Source organism: Oncorhynchus mykiss, chromosome 18 (assembly GCF_057628025.1).
Source record: "Oncorhynchus mykiss isolate SJ-2025 chromosome 18, ASM5762802v1, whole genome shotgun sequence".
NCBI classification, from domain to species: Eukaryota; Metazoa; Chordata; class Actinopteri; order Salmoniformes; family Salmonidae; genus Oncorhynchus; species Oncorhynchus mykiss.
The window spans coordinates 893,719-916,113 of record NC_143039.1 but is presented as its reverse complement, the minus strand read 5'-3'; the positions used below and the strand labels follow the sequence as shown (position 1 = coordinate 916,113).

The 22,395-nt window shown below is 46.0% G+C and overlaps 1 protein-coding gene across 3 annotated transcripts in view; it reads right to left on the bottom strand.

Annotated features, from left to right (window-relative positions):
• LOC110527174 (uncharacterized) overlaps window positions 1–17,602 on the bottom strand; it is a 29,759-nt gene extending 12,157 nt beyond the window's left edge. For 2 of the 3 annotated variants that reach the window (XR_016488213.1, XM_090206873.1), the window contains exons 1-7: window positions 17,403–17,602; window positions 15,970–16,115; window positions 13,933–14,014; window positions 13,525–13,660; window positions 12,814–13,016; window positions 2,860–2,996; window positions 699–840 (exon numbers count right to left, since the gene is read on the bottom strand). Coding sequence is in view for 2 of the 3 variants with exons in the window: in XM_090206873.1 (XP_090062999.1) it covers window positions 699–840; window positions 2,860–2,996; window positions 12,814–13,016; window positions 13,525–13,660; window positions 13,933–14,014; window positions 15,970–16,115; window positions 17,403–17,528 (972 nt within the window). In the remaining variant the exon portion in view is untranslated. The other variant, XM_090206874.1, reaches the window with a different exon arrangement.
• Window positions 17,603–22,395: the final 4,793 nt, after the last annotated feature.

Genomic DNA, 22,395 nt, shown 5'->3' with positions numbered 1-22,395 from the left:
TACCAAAATGTTTTGGAGAATAAAATATAGCTCAGTATTTGGATCATGTATTTATCCAGTCTTTGTTGCTCATCTTCATCAAAAGGTGTCTATTTTTGACTGAAAAACAAACAATTATACTAACGAGTCGGCCTAATAATGATCAGGGCTCTGTCCCAAAAAAAGTAAACTATTCCCTATATACTGTAGTGTGCTATTCTTAACCAGGGACCATAAGTAGGGGCCCATTTGAGTCGCACCCCAGCTGATGGTATTTTTATTTATTTTACTAGGCAAGTCAGTTAAAGAACAAATTCTTATTTTCAATGACGGCCTACCGGGGACCAGTGGGGTTAACTGCCTTGTTCAGGGGCAGAACGACAGATTTGTACCTCGTCAGCTCGGGGATTCGATCTTGCAACCTTTCAGTTACTCGTACAATGCTCATGTTGTTTGACAGTTCAACACAAATTCTCAGTCAAACCCCAAATAAAAGCCATGACTTCTATTCATCTCTCTAGTCGGCACAGTAATCCTCAACAAAGCATCTGAAGAAGGCTGACCTAAGCCAAGCCACCTGAGCGGAGGTACAACCCAAATCAAAAAACAAGCTTTTCACATCATCCTCTACCACAACAACTCCATTACATCTGAACAAACAAAATGGCAGCTGGAATTTCAGCACTAAAAATCAACAATCGCAGGAGTTCCTGGCTCACCTCTGCAAGGATCACTCTAATGAAAGAGAATATGGATCTGATGTTGGTGGCAGACAGCAGCAACCGATGACTCTCTTCCAGGAAGGCCTGTTTGGAAGGGTTGACCCGCAGGCGGAGTCGACTCCATATGAACACCAAATCCCTGGAAGAGAAAGTGATTTAATAACAAAATGATAAAAAATCCTCTTCATTAATAAAAACGTTCATTATTACTTGGTGTAAAAAATAAAAAAAAGTCAGTTTATTCATTAGCGGACTCAATTAAAAACCTGGGTTTGTAAATCAGATCCCAACGGGGGAGTAGGAAGTGGTCCAAGATCAATCAATCAATCAATGTTGTCTATAAAGCCCCATTAATGCCAACAGTTCTCACCAGGTGCTGAACGGTAACCAGGCCCAGAAAACCCCAAACATCAAAGAACAAGCAGGATAAATACATGTCAGTACTTGTATTTATTTAGGTATTTTTATTTTTTTATATATATATATATATATATATATATATATATATATATATATTTTTATTTTATTTAACCTTTATTTTAACAAGGCAAGTCAGTTAAGAACAAATTCTTATTTAGGGAAACCACTTGGACACAATGTCTACTCAGATGCAGGTGACCATCTCAAGCATCTTTGTAAAAAAAGTAAATAAAGTTTTTTTTTTTAAAGTTAACAAAGTAAATCAATTGTAATGCAACATCCAATCCGGTCACACATCAGATCACGGTTTCATAAATGAGCTAAGCTAGTTAGCGCCGTTCACATTGAAACTGGAAAGAGTGGCCAGACCACGTACCCCACGACAAGAGTGGCCAGACCACGTACCCCACGACAAGAGTGGCCAGACCACGTACCCCGCGACAAGAGTGGCCAGACCACGTACCCCGCGACAAGAGTGGCCAGACCACGTCCCCCACGACAAGAGTGGCCAGACCACGTCCCCCGCGACAAGAGTGGCCAGACCACGTACCCCGCGACAAGAGTGGCCAGACCACGTACCCCACGACAAGAGTGGCCAGACCACGTCCCCCACGACAAGAGTGGCCAGACCACGTACCCCACGACAAGAGTGGCCAGACCACGTACCCCACGACAAGACTGGCCCGACCACGTACCCCACGACAAGAGTGGCCAGACCACGTACCCCACGACAAGAGTGGCCAGACCACGTACCCCACGACAAGAGTGGCCAGACCACGTACCCCGCGACAAGAGTGGCCAGACCACGTACCCCGCGACAAGAGTGGCCAGACCACGTACCCCACGACAAGAGTGGCCAGACCACGTACCCCACGACAAGAGTTGCTAGACCACGTACCCCACGACAAGAGTGGCCAGACCACGTACCCCACGACAAGAGTGGCCAGACCACGTACCCCACGACAAGAGTGGCCAGACCACGTACCCCACGACAAGAGTGGCCAGACCACGTACCCCACGACAAGAGTGGCCAGACCACGTACCCCACGACAAGAGTGGCCAGACCACGTACCCCGCGACAAGAGTGGCCAGACCACGTACCCCGCGACAAGAGTGGCCAGACCACGTACCCCGCGACAAGAGTGGCCAGACCACGTACCCCACGACAAGAGTGGCCAGACCACGTACCCCACGACAAGAGTGGCCAGACCACGTACCCCGCAACAAGAGTGGCCAGACCACGTACCCCACGACAAGAGTGGCCAGACCACGTACCCCACGACAAGAGTGGCCAGACCACGTACCCCGCAACAAGAGTGGCCAGACCACGTACCCCAGAACTAGCCACGCTGTCTCGACAATGTTTTCTACATTTCCCATTTGGTATGCCTCTTCTGTCACAGTTTGCAGCAGCACTGACAGCTATGACAACTGGGGTCAGATTTCCAAACGGAACGATTACGACGAGTCTCGTCAACTTGTTTCTGCTCACTGATTGGATATTGCATTAAGTCAGTTGTGCGATATAGGATCGATTTCCATGATGTGTATAGACAGTGACGAGGCTCACCACATGCAGTACATGTCTCCCCGGTGTAGAACACAGACCAGTATGATGTGTATAGACAGTGAACACAGACCAGTATGATGTGTATAGACAGTGAACACAGACCAGTATGATGTGTATAGACAGTGAACACAGACCAGTATGATGTGTATAGACAGTGACGGGGCTCACCACATGCAGTACATGTCTCCCCGGTGTAGCTGCTGAGAGAGGAAGGCTGTGCAGAGGGCCAGGAGCGTCTCGTCGCTCTCCTCACTCTCTGTGTTACACACGATATCCACAGCGTCCTTACCGTCAATGTCAGACATCTACAGATAGAGAGAGAGAAGAAGAAATGGTGACATCATTCAAGCATTTATACGGTAGATTCCAGTGGTGTAGTGGAGGGCGAACGCAGGGCTACACCGTTAGGGGAGCGTTACTTTCAGCTATTTCTCCCCGCTACATCAGCTATTTCTCCCCGCTACACCGGCAAAATTCTCCCCGCTACACCGGCAAAATTCTCCCCGCTACATTGCAGGCTAGCAGAAATGACTATTGTCTTCTACCTGTAGTCAGCAATCCCACCCACCCCCCATACGTGACCGACTAAACCTTTCAAACAAGGGGAAAAGGCAGCAACTCCAAATATGGACTGCAACAACCACATTTAGGAATTACTTAGTGCTTGTATTAGTGCTCTTGTACAAAACACATCATCTTCGTCAAAACCTTATCCTCTCATCTCTACTGTAGATCCCATCTAGCATATCAGTCCATCCTCTCATCTCTACTGTAGATCCCAGCTAGCATATCAGTCCATCCTCTCATCTCTACTGTAGATCCCATCTAGCATATCAGTTCATCCTCTCATCTCTACTGTAGATCCCAGCTAGCATATCAGTTCATCCTATCATCTCTACATCCCATCTAGCATATCAGTTCATCCTCTCATCTCTACATCCCATCTAGCATATCAGTCCATCCTCTCATCTCTACTGTAGATCCCAGCTAGCACATCAGTCCATCCTCTCATCTCTACTGTAGATCCCAGCTAGCATATCAGTCCATCCTCTCATCTCTACTGTAGATCCCAGCTAGCATATCAGTTCATCCTCTCATCTCTACTGTAGATCCCAGCTAGCATATCAGTCCATCCTCTCAACTCCACTGTAGATCCCAGCTAGCATATCAGTCCATCCTCTCATCTCTACTGTAGATCCCATCTAGCATATCAGTCCATCCTCTCATCTCTACTGTAGATCCCATCTAGCATATCAGTTCATCCTCTCATCTCTACTGTAGATCCCAGCTAGCATATCAGTTCATCCTCTCAACTCCACTGTAGATCCCAGCTAGCATATCAGTCCATCCTCTCATCTCCACTGTAGATCCCAGCTAGCATATCAGTCCATCCTCTCATCTCCACTGTAGATCCCAGCTAGCATATCAGTCCATCCTCTCATCTCTACTGTAGATCCCAGCTAGCATATCAGTCCATCCTCTCATCTCCACTGTAGATCCCAGCTAGCATATCAGTCCATCCTCTCATCTCTACATCCCATCTAGCATATCAGTCCATCCTCTCATCTCTACATCCCATCTAGCATATCAGTCCATCCTCTCATCTCTACTGTAGATCCCAGCTAGCATATCAGTTCATCCTATCATCTCTACATCCCATCTAGCATATCAGTCCATCCTCTCATCTCCACTGTAGATCCCAGCTAGCATATCAGTCCATCCTCTCATCTCTACTGTAGATCCCAGCTAGCATATCAGTCCATCCTCTCATCTCTACTGTAGATCCCAGCTAGCATATCAGTCCATCCTCTCATCTCTACTGTAGATCCCAGCTAGCATATCAGTCCATCCTCTCATCTCCACTGTAGATCCCATCTAGCATATCAGTCCATCCAATCATCTCTACTGTAGATCCCAGCTAGCATATCAGTTCATCCTCTCATCTCTACATCCCAGCTAGCATATCAGTCCATTCTCTCCTCTCTACTGTAGATCCCAGCTAGCATATCAGTCCATCCTCTCATCTCCACTGTAGATCCCATCTAGCATATCAGTCCATCCTCTCATCTCTACTGTAGATCCCATCTAGCATATCAGTCCATCCTCTCATCTCTACTGTAGATCCCAGCTAGCATATCAGTCCATCCTCTCATCTCCACTGTAGATCCCAGCTAGCATATCAGTTCATCCTCTCATCTCTACATCCCATCTAGCATATCAGTCCATCCTCTCATCTCTACTGTAGATCCCAGCTAGCATATCAGTCCATCCTCTCAACTCCACTGTAGATCCCAGCTAGCATATCAGTTCATCCTATCATCTCTACATCCCATCTAGCATATCAGTTCATCCTATCATCTCTACATCCCATCTAGCATATCAGTTCATCCTCTCATCTCTACTGTAGATCCCAGCTAGCATATCAGTTCATCCTCTCATCTCTACATCCCATCTAGCATATCAGTTCATCCTATCATCTCTACATCCCATCTAGCATCAGTCCATCCTCTCATCTCTACTGTAGATCCCAGCTAGCATATCAGTTCATCCTCTCATCTCTACATCCCATCTAGCATATCAGTTCATCCTATCATCTCTACATCCCATCTAGCATATCAGTTCATCCTCTCATCTCTACATCCCAGCTAGCATATCAGTCCATCCTCTCATCTCTACTGTAGATCCCAGCTAGCATATCAGTCCATCCTCTCAACTCCACTGTAGATCCCAGCTAGCATATCAGTTCATCCTATCATCTCTACATCCCATCTAGCATATCAGTCCATCCTCTCATCTCCACTGTAGATCCCAGCTAGCATATCAGTCCATCCTCTCATCTCTACTGTAGATCCCATCTAGCATATCAGTCCATCCTCTCATCTCCACTGTAGATCCCAGCTAGCATATCAGTCCATCCTCTCATCTCTACTGTAGATCCTATCTAGCATATCAGTTCATCCTCTCATCTCTACATCCCATCTAGCATATCAGTTCATCCTATCATCTCTACATCCCATCTAGCATATCAGTTCATCCTCTCATCTCTACATCCCAGCTAGCATATCAGTCCATCCTCTCATCTCTACTGTAGATCCCAGCTAGCATATCAGTCCATCCTCTCAACTCCACTGTAGATCCCAGCTAGCATATCAGTTCATCCTATCATCTCTACATCCCATCTAGCATATCAGTCCATCCTCTCATCTCCACTGTAGATCCCAGCTAGCATATCAGTTCATCCTATCATCTCTACATCCCATCTAGCATATCAGTCCATCCTCTCATCTCTACTGTAGATCCCAGCTAGCATATCAGTCCATCCTCTCATCTCTACTGTAGATCCCATCTAGCATATCAGTCCATCCTCTCATCTCCACTGTAGATCCCAGCTAGCATATCAGTCCATCCTCTCATCTCTACTGTAGATCCCAGCTAGCATATCAGTCCATCCTCTCATCTCCACTGTAGATCCCATCTAGCATATCAGTCCATCCAATCATCTCTACTGTAGATCCCAGCTAGCATATCAGTTCATCCTAACATCTCTACTGTAGATCCCAGCTAGCATATCAGTCCATCCTCTCATCGCTACATCCCAGCTAGCATATCAGTCCATTCTCTCCTCTCTACTGTAGATCCCAGCTAGCATATCAGTCCATCCTCTCATCTCTACTGTACATCCCAGCTAGCATATCAGTCCATCCTCTCATCTCTACTGTAGATCCCAGCTAGCATATCAGTCCATCCTCTCATCTCCACTGTAGATCCAAGCTAGCATATCAGTCCATCCTCTCATCTCTACTGTAGATCCCAGATACCATATCAGTCCATCCTCTCATCTCCACTGTAGATCCCAGCTAGCATATCAGTTCATCCTCTCATCTCTACATCCCAGCTAGCATATCAGTCCATCCTCTCATCTCTACTGTATTTCCCAGCTAGCATATCAGTTCATCCTCTCATCTCTACATCCCATCTAGCATATCAGTTCATCCTATCATCTCTACATCCCATCTAGCATATCAGTTCATCCTCTCATCTCTACATCCCATCTAGCATATCAGTCCATCCTCTCATCTCTACTGTAGATCCCAGCTAGCATATCAGTCCATCCTCTCATCTCTACTGTAGATCCCAGCTAGCATATCAGTTCATCCTCTCATCTCTACATCCCATCTAGCACATCAGTCCATCCTCTCATCTCTACTGTAGATCCCAGCTAGCATATCAGTCCATCCTCTCATCTCTACTGTAGATCCCAGCTAGCATATCAGTCCATCCTCTCATCTCTACATCCCAGCTAGCATATCAGTTCATCCTATCATCTCTACATTCCATCTAGCATATCAGTTCATCCTCTCATCTCTACATCCCATCTAGCATATCAGTCCATCCTCTCATCTCTACTGTAGATCCCATCTAGCATATCAGTCCATCCTCTCATCTCTACTGTAGATCCCAGCTAGCATATCAGTCCATCCTATCATCTCTACATCCCATCTAGCATATCAGTTCATCCTATCATCTCTACATCCCATCTAGCATATCAGTCCATCCTCTCATCTCTACTGTAGATCCCAGCTAGCATATCAGTCCATCCTCTCATCTCTACTGTAGATCCCAGCTAGCATATCAGTTCATCCTCTCATCTCTACATCCCAGCTAGCATATCAGTCCATCCTCTCATCTCTACTGTAGATCCCAGCTAGCATATCAGTCCATCCTCTCAACTCCACTGTAGATCCCAGCTAGCATATCAGTTCATCCTATCATCTCTACATCCCATCTAGCATATCAGTCCATCCTCTCATCTCCACTGTAGATCCCAGCTAGCATATCAGTCCATCCTCTCATCTCTACTGTAGATCCCATCTAGCATATCAGTCCATCCTCTCATCTCCACTGTAGATCCCAGCTAGCATATCAGTCCATCCTCTCATCTCTACTGTAGATCCTATCTAGCATATCAGTTCATCCTCTCATCTCTACATCCCATCTAGCATATCAGTTCATCCTATCATCTCTACATCCCATCTAGCATATCAGTTCATCCTCTCATCTCTACATCCCAGCTAGCATATCAGTCCATCCTCTCATCTCTACTGTAGATCCCAGCTAGCATATCAGTCCATCCTCTCAACTCCACTGTAGATCCCAGCTAGCATATCAGTTCATCCTATCATCTCTACATCCCATCTAGCATATCAGTCCATCCTCTCATCTCCACTGTAGATCCCAGCTAGCATATCAGTTCATCCTATCATCTCTACATCCCATCTAGCATATCAGTCCATCCTCTCATCTCTACTGTAGATCCCAGCTAGCATATCAGTCCATCCTCTCATCTCTACTGTAGATCCCATCTAGCATATCAGTCCATCCTCTCATCTCCACTGTAGATCCCAGCTAGCATATCAGTCCATCCTCTCATCTCTACTGTAGATCCCAGCTAGCATATCAGTCCATCCTCTCATCTCCACTGTAGATCCCATCTAGCATATCAGTCCATCCAATCATCTCTACTGTAGATCCCAGCTAGCATATCAGTTCATCCTAACATCTCTACTGTAGATCCCAGCTAGCATATCAGTCCATCCTCTCATCGCTACATCCCAGCTAGCATATCAGTCCATTCTCTCCTCTCTACTGTAGATCCCAGCTAGCATATCAGTCCATCCTCTCATCTCTACTGTACATCCCAGCTAGCATATCAGTCCATCCTCTCATCTCTACTGTAGATCCCAGCTAGCATATCAGTCCATCCTCTCATCTCCACTGTAGATCCAAGCTAGCATATCAGTCCATCCTCTCATCTCTACTGTAGATCCCAGATACCATATCAGTCCATCCTCTCATCTCCACTGTAGATCCCAGCTAGCATATCAGTTCATCCTCTCATCTCTACATCCCAGCTAGCATATCAGTCCATCCTCTCATCTCTACTGTATTTCCCAGCTAGCATATCAGTTCATCCTCTCATCTCTACATCCCATCTAGCATATCAGTTCATCCTATCATCTCTACATCCCATCTAGCATATCAGTTCATCCTCTCATCTCTACATCCCATCTAGCATATCAGTCCATCCTCTCATCTCTACTGTAGATCCCAGCTAGCATATCAGTCCATCCTCTCATCTCTACTGTAGATCCCAGCTAGCATATCAGTTCATCCTCTCATCTCTACATCCCATCTAGCACATCAGTCCATCCTCTCATCTCTACTGTAGATCCCAGCTAGCATATCAGTCCATCCTCTCATCTCTACTGTAGATCCCAGCTAGCATATCAGTCCATCCTCTCATCTCTACATCCCAGCTAGCATATCAGTTCATCCTATCATCTCTACATTCCATCTAGCATATCAGTTCATCCTCTCATCTCTACATCCCATCTAGCATATCAGTCCATCCTCTCATCTCTACTGTAGATCCCATCTAGCATATCAGTCCATCCTCTCATCTCTACTGTAGATCCCAGCTAGCATATCAGTCCATCCTATCATCTCTACATCCCATCTAGCATATCAGTTCATCCTATCATCTCTACATCCCATCTAGCATATCAGTCCATCCTCTCATCTCTACTGTAGATCCCAGCTAGCATATCAGTCCATCCTCTCATCTCTACTGTAGATCCCAGCTAGCATATCAGTTCATCCTCTCATCTCTACATCCCAGCTAGCATATCAGTTCATCCTATCATCTCTACATCCCATCTAACATATCAGTTCATCCTCTCATCTCTACATCCCATCTAGCATATCAGTCCATCCTCTCATCTCTACTGTAGATCCCAGCTAGCATATCAGTCCATCCTCTCATCTCTACTGTAGATCCCAGCTAGCATATCAGTTCATCCTGTCATCTCTACATCCCATCTAGCACATCAGTCCATCCTCTCATCTCTACTGTAGATCCCAGCTAGCATATCAGTCCATCCTCTCATCTCTACTGTAGATCCCAGCTAGCATATCAGTCCATCCTATCATCTCTACATCCCATCTAGCATATCAGTTCATCCTATCATCTCTACATCCCATCTAGCATATCAGTCCATCCTCTCATCTCTACTGTAGATCCCAGCTAGCATATCAGTCCATCCTCTCATCTCTACATCCCATCTAGCATATCAGTTCATCCTCTCATCTCTACATCCCATCTAGCATATCAGTCCATCCTCTCATCTCTACTGTAGATCCCAGCTAGCATTTCAGTCCATCCTCTCATCTCTACTGTGGATACCAGCTAGCATATCAGTCCATCCTCTCATCTCTACTGTAGATCCCAGCTAGCATATCAGTCCATCCTATCATCTCTACATCCCATCTAGCATATCAGTTCATCCTATCATCTCTACATCCCATCTAGCATATCAGTCCATCCTCTCATCTCTACTGTAGATCCCAGCTAGCATATCAGTCCATCCTCTCATCTCTACTGTAGATCCCAGCTAGCATATCAGTTCATCCTCTCATCTCTACATCCCAGCTAGCATATCAGTTCATCCTATCATCTCTACATCCCATCTAACATATCAGTTCATCCTCTCATCTCTACATCCCATCTAGCATATCAGTCCATCCTCTCATCTCTACTGTAGATCCCAGCTAGCATATCAGTCCATCCTCTCATCTCTACTGTAGATCCCAGCTAGCATATCAGTTCATCCTGTCATCTCTACATCCCATCTAGCACATCAGTCCATCCTCTCATCTCTACTGTAGATCCCAGCTAGCATATCAGTCCATCCTCTCATCTCTACTGTAGATCCCAGCTAGCATATCAGTCCATCCTATCATCTCTACATCCCATCTAGCATATCAGTTCATCCTATCATCTCTACATCCCATCTAGCATATCAGTCCATCCTCTCATCTCTACTGTAGATCCCAGCTAGCATATCAGTCCATCCTCTCATCTCTACATCCCATCTAGCATATCAGTTCATCCTCTCATCTCTACATCCCATCTAGCATATCAGTCCATCCTCTCATCTCTACTGTAGATCCCAGCTAGCATTTCAGTCCATCCTCTCATCTCTACTGTGGATACCAGCTAGCATATCAGTCCATCCTCTCATCTCTACTGTAGATCCCAGCTAGCATCAGTCCATCCTCTCATCTCTACTGTAGATCCCATCTAGCATATCAGTTCATCCTCTCATCTCTACATCCCATCTAGCATATCAGTTCATCCTCTCATCTCTACATCCCAGCTAGCATATCAGTCCATCCTCTCATCTCTACTGTAGATCCCAGCTAGCATATCAGTCCATCCTCTCAACTCGACTGTAGATCCCAGCTAGCATATCAGTTCATCCTATCATCTCTACATCCCATCTAGCATATCAGTCCATCCTCTCATCTCCACTGTAGATCCCAGCTAGCATATCAGTTCATCCTATCATCTCTACATCCCATCTAGCATATCAGTCCATCCTCTCATCTCTACTGTAGATCCCAGCTAGCATATCAGTCCATCCTCTCATCTCTACTGTAGATCCCATCTAGCATATCAGTCCATCCTCTCATCTCCACTGTAGATCCCAGCTAGCATATCAGTCCATCCTCTCATCTCTACTGTAGATCCCAGCTAGCATATCAGTCCATCCTAACATCTCTACTGTAGATCCCAGCTAGCATATCAGTCCATCCTCTCATCTCTACATCCCAGCTAGCATATCAGTCCATTCTCTCCTCTCTACTGTAGATCCCAGCTAGCATATCAGTCCATCCTCTCATCTCTACTGTACATCCCAGCTAGCATATCAGTCCATCCTCTCATCTCTACTGTAGATCCCAGCTAGCATATCAGTCCATCCTCTCATCTCCACTGTAGATCCCAGCTAGCATATCAGTCCATCCTCTCATCTCTACTGTAGATCCCAGATACCATATCAGTCCATCCTCTCATCTCTACTGTAGATCCCAGATACCATATCAGTCCATCCTCTCATCTCTACATCCCATCTAGCATATCAGTTCATCCTATCATCTCTACAACCCATCTAGCATATCAGTTCATCCTCTCATCTCTACATCCCATCTAGCATATCAGTCCATCCTCTCATCTCTACTGTAGATCCCAGCTAGCATATCAGTCCATCCTCTCATCTCTACTGTAGATCCCAGCTAGCATATCAGTTCATCCTCTCATCTCTACATCCCATCTAGCACATCAGTCCATCCTCTCATCTCTACTGTAGATCCCAGCTAGCATATCAGTCCATCCTCTCATCTCTACTGTAGATCCCATCTAGCATATCAGTCCATCCTCTCATCTCTACTGTAGATCCCAGCTAGCATATCAGTCCATCCTATCATCTCTACATCCCATCTAGCATATCAGTTCATCCTATCATCTCTACATCCCATCTAGCATATCAGTCCATCCTCTCATCTCTACTGTAGATCCCAACTAGCATATCAGTCCATCCTCTCATCTCTACTGTAGATCCCAGCTAGCATATCAGTTCATCCTCTCATCTCTACATCCCAGCTAGCATATCAGTCCATCCTATCATCTCTACATCCCATCTAGCATATCAGTTCATCCTATCATCTCTACATCCCATCTAGCATCAGTCCATCCTCTCATCTCTACTGTAGATCCCAGCTAGCATATCAGTCCATCCTCTCATCTCTACATCCCATCTAGCATATCAGTTCATCCTCTCATCTCTACATCCCATCTAGCATATCAGTCCATCCTCTCATCTCTACTGTAGATCCCAGCTAGCATTTCAGTCCATCCTCTCATCTCTACTGTGGATACCAGCTAGCATATCAGTCCATCCTCTCATCTCTACTGTAGATCCCAGCTAGCATCAGTCCATCCTCTCATCTCTACTGTAGATCCCAGCTAGCATATCAGTCCATCCTCTCATCTCTACTGTGGATCCCAGCTAGCATCAGTCCATCCTCTCATCTCTACATCCCATCTAGCATATCAGTCCATCCTCGTCTCTACAGTAGATCCCATCTATCAATTACAGTAATTATCCCGAGCAGTCATTAGCCCCCCCCCCCCCCCCCATTCCCAACATGTTATATTTAAGTCATATAGCAGATGCTATTATCCAGAACCCAGGAATCCTAATAACCAAAGTTTGTTCCCCTCACCTCTTCGTGCATATGGCGAGGGAGCGATGCCTTCAACAGACAGGTGAGGTAGGCCTGTCGGAAGAACAGGTGTCGCCCGGCAACGGGGTGCTGAGAGCAGGTCTTAGCCAAGACCACCGCCTCTGTGAACATCTCACTGGACAGCAGGTAACGAACACGCAGCTCAAAGAACACTGGCACCTCTGAGCTTAGGTACCGGTCCACTGTGGAGAGAGACAGGTCAAGGGTCAATGTTGCACCTCTGAGGCTAGGTACCGGTCCACTGTGGAGAGAGACAGGTCAAGGGTCAATGTTGCACCTCTGAGCCTAGGTACCAGTCCACTGTGGAGAGAGACAGGTCAAGTGTCAATGTTGCACCTCTGAGCCTAGGTACCGGTCCACTGTGGAGAGAGACAGGTCAAGGGTCAATGTAGCACCTCTGAGCCTAGGTACCGGTCCACTGTGGAGAGAGACAGGTCAAGGGTCAATGTTGCATCCCAAATAGTGCTCTATATTTGGGGTAAAGAGAGAGAAAGGAGTGTAACAGTAGTAAATATTAAATCCACAGAGAGAGGAACCTCTAGTTAACGGACTCCTGTCATTATAGGTGGACGACTCCAGAGCAGATATTTACAGGACAGATTTCTAGTCAGTAATACAACATGGTACATGGATGAGTAGTTGGTCCATGGCCCTCCCCTCTCATCCTGCCTTTCTCTCCCAGACTCTCACCTTCATCCCGGGGCAGTTGTGAGTCCTTCAGGATGGCCTGTAGTATGGGGTTGGTCCACGGTCCCTTCTCTCTGATGATCTGTCCCACCTGCAGCAGGTGGATGTTCTGGTGTCTCTCCAGCTGGGAAAAACATTCCTGAAAAAAGGAGGGAGAGGCTAGCCTGGTCCAAGATCTTACCATCTTGCCAAACTCAGAGTGAGGTTTTAGAGCATTCCATAAAGCAGTGAGAAATGGATATGATCTGATTGGTCAGCTGATTCAAACGGATATGATCTGATTGGTCAGCTGAGTCAACACAGCCTCTTTGTGTCGTCTTGTTGACATGACAACAACCATAGGAGCTGGCAAGACAGCACAAACAGATATGGAACCAGGCTAGGAAGCAAGGGGTTGTTAAGACAACTCACCTGGAACGAATCAAGGATTGTTTTCAAGGGATCCTGCAGGATCTTATTTCTGTTCAAAAACAGCAAGAGCTCAAAAGCACTCCTGTGGGGAGAGAAAGGGGAGGGGTGGGGAGAGAAGGGGGAGGGGGAGAGAGAAAGGGGAGGGGAGAGAGAGAAAGGGGAGGGGTGGGGAGAGAAAGGGGAGGGAGAGAGAGAGAAAGGGGAGGGGGAGAGAGAAAGGGGAGGGAGAGAGAGAAAGGGGAGGGAGAGAGAGAAAGGGGAGGGAGAGAGAGAAAGGGGAGGGAGAGAGAGAAAGGGGAGGGAGAGAGAGAAAGGGGAGGGAGAGAGAGAAAGGGGAGGGAGAGAGAGAAAGGGGAGGGAGAGAGAGAAAGGGGAGGGAGAGAGAGAAAGGGGAGGGAGAGAGAGAAAGGGGAGGGAGAGAGAGAAAGGGGAGGGAGAGAGAAAGGGGAGGGAGAGAGAAAGGGGAGGTGGAGAGAAAGGGGAGGTGGAGAGAAAGGGGAGGTGGAGAGAAAGGGGAGGGAGAGAGAAAGGGGAGGGAGAGAGAAAGGGGAGGGAGAGAGAAAGGGGAGGGAGAGAGAAAGGGGAGGGAGAGAGAGGGGAGGGAGAGAGAAAGGGGAGGGAGAGAGAGAAAGGGGAGAGAGAGAGAGAAAGGGGAGGGAGAGAGAGAAAGGGGAGGGAGAGAGAAAGGGGAGGGGGAGAGAAAGGGGAGGGGGAGAGAAAGGGGAGGGGGAGAGAAAGGGGAGGGGGAGAGAAAGGGGAGGGAGAGAGAAAGGGGAGGGGGAGAGAAAGGGGAGGGGGAGAGAGAAAGGGGAGGGGGAGAGAGAAAGGGGAGGGGGAGAGAGAAAGGGGAGGGGAAGAGAAAGGGGAGGGGAAGAGAAAGGGGAGGGGAGAGAAAGGGGAGGGGAGAGAAAGGGGAGGGGTGTGGGGGAGAGAAAGGGGAGGGGACTGTTTGAGCCTCATACCTCCTTTAATAAATGTAACAACAGGGACGGAATAACAAGGCTGAAAGGGGCAGAGTCACCCTAGAAAACAACACTCATACTGGAGATGGAGACTGGGGGTGACATGACTATGTACCCCAAGGAGCAGGTAAACAAGTCAACACTCATACTGGAGATGGAGACTGGGGGTGACAGGACTATGGACTCCAAGGAGCAGAGTCACCCTAGAAAACAACACTCATACTGGAGATGGAGACTGGGGGTGACATGACTATGTACCCCAAGGAGCAGGTAAACAAGTCAACACTCATACTGGAGATGGAGACTGGGGGTGACAGGACTATGGACTCCAAGGAGCAGGTAAACAAGTCAACACTCATACTGGAGATGGAGACTGGGGGTGACAAGACTATGGACTCCAAGGAGCAGGTAAACAAGTCAACACTCATACTGGAGATGGAGACTGGGGGTGACAGGACTATGGACACAAGGAGCAGAGTCACCCTAGAAAACAACACTCATACTGGAGATGGAAACTGGGGGTGACAGGACTATGGACTCCAAGGAGCAGGTAAACAAGTCAACACTCATACTGGAGATGGAGACTGGGGGTGACAGGACTATGGACTCCAAGGAGCAGAGTCACCCTAGAAAACAACACTCATACTGGAGATGGAAACTGGGGGTGACAGGACTATGAACTCCAAGGAGCAGGTAAACAAGTCAACACTCATACTGAAGATGGAGACTGGGGGTGACAGGACTATGGACTCCAAGGAGCAGAGTCACCCTAGAAAACAACACTCATACTGGAGATGGAGACTGGGGGTGACATGACTATGTACCCCAAGGAGCAGGTAAACAAGTCAACACTCATACTGGAGATGGAGACTGGGGGTGACAAGACTATGGACTCCAAGGAGCAGGTAAACAAGTCAACACTCATACTGGAGATGGAGACTGGGGGTGACATGACTATGGACTCCAAGGAGCAGAGTCACCCTAGAAAACAACACTCATACTGGAGATGGAGACTGGGGGTGACATGACTATGTACCCCAAGGAGCAGGTAAACAAGTCAACACATCATACTTACAGGGCAAGGCTACTCAGTGTGTAGCATACATGTTCACAGTCAGACGGGAAGCAGGCCGAGGCTTGGACAAAGGAACATAGAGCAGTCTGGAGCACCTGCAGCTGTGGCAAGGGTACCTGCCATCGTCCTGAATACACCTCCACCAACTACAAGGGAAGGGAGCAGAGGGAGGAGAGAGGGAAGGGGGTGGGGGAGATACAGGTAGGAAAGGGGGTGGGGGAGATACAGGTAGGGGAGATACAGGTAGGGGGTGGGGAGGGGGAGATACAGGTAGGAAAGGGGGGGGATACAGGTAGGAAAGGGGGGATACAGGTAGGAAAGGGGGGGATACAGGTAGGAAAGGGGGGGATACAGGTAGGAAGGGGGGAGATACAGGTAGGAAAGGGGGGAGATACAGGTAGGAAAGGGGGGGATACAGGTAGGAAAGGGGGGAGGAAAAATAAAGACAGTGGATAGGGAAACCATAACAAGACGTTGGATGGGCCCAATTAAAAACAATTGTTGTCCCTTTCACTGTATCACCATCTCAACTTATTTAGTAGCAACTGAATACTTCGCTAGCTACATTATTACCAAACTAGGCCATAGTCAGACTAACTAGACACTGTAGCTAGCTACATTATTACCAAACTAGGCCATAGTCACACTAACTAGACACTGTAGCTAGCTACATTATTACCAAACTAGGCCATAGTCACTAACTAGACACTGTAGCTAGCTAGATTATTACCAAACTAGGCCATAGTCACACTAACTAGACACTGTAGCTAGCTACATTATTACCAAACTAGGCCATAGTCAGACTAACTAGACACTGTAGCTAGCTACATTATTACAGAACTAGGCCATAGTCACACTAACTAGACACTGTAGCTAGCTACATTATTACAGAACTAGGCCATAGTCACACTAACTAGACACTGTAGCTAGCTACAAGTATATGTAACGTTAACGCTTCAATCTGACAAACTGTAAAAACAAGGGCAGACATTGAATTCCACTAGAGGTCTTATTAAACACCTTCCCGAATCTACTGTTGGTAAACTAGCAACTAAACTAACTCGCTAAAGTGGGAACTGAAGATAACTTGGCTAACAAGCAAGCTACCCGAGAACGACTTGACAATGCTTTTCCCCGTAGCTAGCTACTATCATGCATTTTGAAAAGGGTGAATTAGTATATAACATATGTGACATTACAGGGGGAAAAAACAGGTTGGTTTATTGGTTGCTAGCTAGCCATTTACGGGTTGTTATCTGTCTGTTTGAGGGGGGGAGGGGAATAGGTTGGTTGGCTAGTTAGCCTTAGCATAGATTAGAGAAAGGAGCTCTGGCTAGCTAGCTAGCTACCGTTAGCTAGTACGAGTCTGTCCTGGGGAAAACAAGTATTTTTCCTCTCTCTCCCCCAGGTGTAATTCCAATACATTGCTTTACCTTACAGAACCGTACACAATATAACTTGCTTTGAAGTCCGTATTCTTCACTTGAACTACTGACAAATAAACCATTCAATTCTTTTTTAAAACCTTCTAACTCAAATTCACTCTCTTCTTCCGCCATACTGCTTGTCTTGCCTAGCGCGTAGCTACAGCGACTAAAACGCGACGCGTCCGAGCGTATCGCGGTCGAGAGATTTGATTGGATGAAACTCACGTCTGTATTGCCCTACGGCGGAAAATACGTCTTGTGATTGGAGGACACTGCACATAAAAAATAAAATAAAAAAACGCCCCTACATTGAAAGGTATCTTGTGTGTTTATATATTATGGGTTACATTGGAACATTGTTGCAACGTGTTTGATTAACGTTTCTTTGAACGTTGTCACCAACCTAATATTGAACGAGTCAATTAGTGATTTTATCTGTCTGTGTCTCTCTCATTTCAGAACGGCGGCATGATCAGAAACACGTTATATCTTTCCATTCCGTTGATTGGTTGACATGAGATGATATTGGACTTGTGCTCATTTATTAATTAACAGGTGACACCAGCGCGCCTACCTATATAAATCAATCCCCTACTGTCTCGTTAAAAGGAATCAGTTCTGGCTGTTGATTCCAAGGAGGACTAGGTCACAGTTGAGCAGCAGGTGACCAATGCTTATAACTGCTTCATTTATGGAATGCTTTGGGGAAAAAAAACCTTCCTCATCCTTTGAGTTTGTCAAACAATTTGGTTTATGCAAGTACATTTTTATCTACCTTTACCCCTTATTTCTCTGCCATTTTTAAAACCTACTATGTAAAGGCAGTATATGTAACCTGGAATTGGCATGTGTTTTAAACGTAGCCGTTGTGAATATGACGACGAAGAGCCGACTGGCCCATTTGAGATGCTACCCCGTGTGGTTCATACTAGGCCTACACCCTTTGAGTAAAAGGGTAATTTTATTCTTCAGACCGATTCCTCAAAAGGTAATTGATCGCTGTCTCATTGCATCATGTCCTTATTGATCCTGTTTTGGCTCCAGTTCCCCTGCAGGTAGCAGTAGTTCAGGACTCTTGTTGACCACCATGTCTGTCGGGCTGTAGGTAGTCCTACACCGCATGACATCACCCAGCACCGTAACGGCCACTGTGCAGACTATACTGTACGTTTTACCTGACCAATCATATATTTATTATCCTATGATTTTTTTCTATATATATTTTAACTGTTGTGAATATACTATGTCTGTAAGGATGACACTCATTTCCCCATGAGGGGATGAATTCACGTTCATCTCAGGGGTCGTGGGCTGGTTGGTAATCATCTTGTCCTGTTGCTGTGGAGAGTCCCAGTCTTTATCGGCAACAACATAGTGACGGCTCAGATCTTCTGGTAGAGGCTGTGGATGATACTGTGACGTGCAGAGTACTGGACAGATGCAAGGTCAGAGGGCCAAGGGCCAAAGATTTCTCCGTATTCCCTATATAGTGCACTATTATTTTTTTAGACCAGATACAGTGCCTTGCGAAAGTATTCGGCCCCCTTGAACTTTGCGACCTTTTGCCACATTTCAGGCTTCAAACATAAAGATATAAAACTGTATTTTTTTGTGAAGAATCAACAACAAGTGGGACACAATCATGAAGTGGAACGACATTTATTGGATATTTCAAACCTTTTTAACAAATCAAAAACTGAAAAATTGGGCGTGCAAAATTGTTCAGCCCCCTTAAGTTAATACTTTGTAGCGCCACCTTTTGCTGCGATTACAGCTGTAAGTCGCTTGGGGTATGTCTCTATCAGTTTTGCACATCGAGAGACTGACATTTTTTCCCATTCCTCCTTGCAAAACAGCTCGAGCTCAGTGAGGTTGGATGGAGAGCATTTGTGAACAGCAGTTTTCAGTTCTTTCCACAGATTCTCGATTGGATACAGGTCTGGACTTTGACTTGGCCATTAACACCTGGATATGTTTATTTTTGAACCATTCCATTGTAGATTTTGCTTTATGTTTTGGATCATTGTCTTGTTGGAAGACAAATCTCCGTCCCAGTCTCAGGTCTTTTGCAGACTCCATCAGGTTTTCTTCCAGAATGGTCCTGTATTTGGCTCAATCCATCTTCCCATCAATTTTAACCATCTTCCCTGTCTCTGCTGAAGAAAAGCAGGCCCAAAATATGATGCTGCCACCACCATGTTTGACAGTGGGGATGGTGTGTTCAGGGTGATGAGCTGTGTTGCTTTTACGCCAAACATAACGTTTTGCATTGTTGCCAAAAAGTTCCATTTTGGTTTCATCTGACCAGAGCACCTTCTTCCACATGTTTGGTGTGTCTCCCAGGTGGCTTGTGGCAAACTTTAAACAACACTTTTTATGGATATCTTTAAGAAATGGCTTTCTTCTTGCCACTCTTCCATAAAGGCCAGATTTGTGCAATATATGACTGATTGTTGTCCTATGGACAGTCTCCCACCTCAGCTGTAGATCTCTGCAGTTCATCCAGAGTGATCATGGGCCTCTTGGCTGCATCTCTGATCAGTCTTCTCCTTGTATGAGCTGAAAGTTTAGAGGGACGGCCAGGTCTTGGTAGATTTGCAGTGGTCTGATACTCCTTCCATTTCAATATTATCGCTTGCACAGTGCTCCTTGGGATGTTTAAAGCTTGGGAAATATTTTTGTATCCAAATCCGGCTTTAAACTTCTTCACAACAGTATCTCGGACCTGCCTGGTGTGTTCCTTGTTCTTCATGATGCTCTCTGCGCTTTTAACGGACCTCTGAGACTATCACAGTGCAGGTGCATTTATACGGAGACTTGATTACACACAGGTGGATTGTATTTATCATCATTAGTCATTTAGGTCAACATTGGATCATTCAGAGATCCTCACTGAACTTCTGGAGAGAGTTTGCTGCACTGAAAGTAAAGGGGCTGAATAATTTTGCACGCCCAATTTTTCAGTTTTTGATTTGTTAAAAAAGTTTGAAATATCCAATAAATGTCGTTCCACTTCATGATTGTGTCCCACTTGTTGTTGATTCTTCACAAAAAAATACAGTTTTATATCTTTATGTTTGAAGCCTGAAATGTGGCAAAAGGTCGCAAAGTTCAAGGGGGCCGAATACTTTCGCAAGGCACTGTACTTTGGGGAATACGCTGCCATTTTGAATACAACAAGTGACACAAGTGGAGGCATCACTAGTTAATGCAAAGATGTTTTATTTTCAGGAACAAAAGCACATTTTCTAAATACTTTCTCTGACTGGTGTTTCATTCACCTTTTTAAAGATGGTGAGTAGACATTTTAACCTACATACACACAGAGTGATGGTTCTGTATTAAAACTAAAAGTTCACATTAACAGTTGAGGTATCAGCATGACTTCCTCTTCTCTTCCTGGTCAAGGTGTACGACTCCATGTTGACTCTCCCCAGAGACCTGCAGAACCATCGTCTCCATCTTGGTCTCCATGGTCGCCAGCATCGCCGGGATGGGGAAAGTGCAACAGCTGCTCGGCGCGAGGGTTCCGGAACCAAGGCCCAGGTTGCCACGGCAGCTGAGGTTCTGTTCCTGATTTGCCGGGGTGCTGAGTGTGGTGTCTCTCAGCTGGACAGCTCCGTGTCATCACTGACTTCTATAATCCTCTGGAACACCAGGGATTAAAGAGCTGGGTGCGGCCATCTTTATCTGCCGGGGAGGGAAAGCTCTCATGGCCAGATACGGACCACAATGCAGTAAATCAGACTTTTTTTTTTTTTAATTTATTTTTTTATCCTCAATTTTGATGGATTTATTGTTGTACTGAAACAACTATGTATTTTAAATGTCCTTCCATTCATTCAGGGGGTCTCCTGGTGTTCTCGTGCCCACAGAGGGACGGCCCTGGACAGGATAAGGGTTGGTATAATAAAGACAACCACCACTAACCCTGGACAGGATAAGGGTTGGTATAATAAACCACCACTAACCCTGGACAGGATAAGGGTTGGTGAAATAAAGGACAGGATAAGGGTTGGTGAAATAAAGGACAGGATAAGGGTTGGTATGATAAAAGGCAACCACCACTAACCCTGTCCACAGCCAGGTCACGTCTGATCTGCCCGACCAGAGGAGGACCCTATTTCCTATGTAGTGCACGACATGTTCCCTAGAGAATAGGATGGTATTTGGAGACCAGGGCCCTATTCCCTATATAGTGCACTACTTTAGACCAGAGCCCTATAGAACCCTATTCCCTATATAGTGCACTACTTTAGACCAGAGCCCTATAGAACCCTATTCCCTATATATAGTGCACTACTTTAGACCAGGGCCCTATAGAACCCTATTCCCTATATAGTGCACTACTTTAGACCAGGGCCCTATTCCCTATATAGTACACTACTTTAGACCAGGGCCCTGTATAGTACACAACTTTAGACCAGGGCCCTGTATAGTACACTACTTTAGACCAGGGCCCTGTATAGTACACTACTTTAGACCAGGGCCCTCTATAGTACACTACTTTAGACCAGGGCCCTCTATAGTACACTACTTTAGACCAGAGCCCTATATAGTGCACTACTTTAGACCAGAGCCCTATATAGTGCACTACTTTAGACCAGAGCCCTATATAGTGCACTACTTTAGACCAGAGCCCTATATAGTACACTACTTTAGACCAGAGCCCTGTATAGTACACTACTTTAGACCAGAGCCCTATATAGTACACTACTTTAGACCAGAGCCCTATATAGTGCACTACTTTAGACCAGAGCCCTATATAGTGCACTACTTTAGACCAGAGCCCTATATAGTGCACTACTTTAGACCAGAGCCCTATATAGTGCACTACTTTAGACCAGAGCCCTATATAGTACACTACTTTAGACCAGAGCCCTATATAGTGCACTACTTTAGACCAGAGTCCTATATAGTGCACTACTTTAGACCAGAGCCCTATATAGTGCACTACTTTAGACCAGGTTCCACTGACAGCTATCTGTTTCAGACTGTA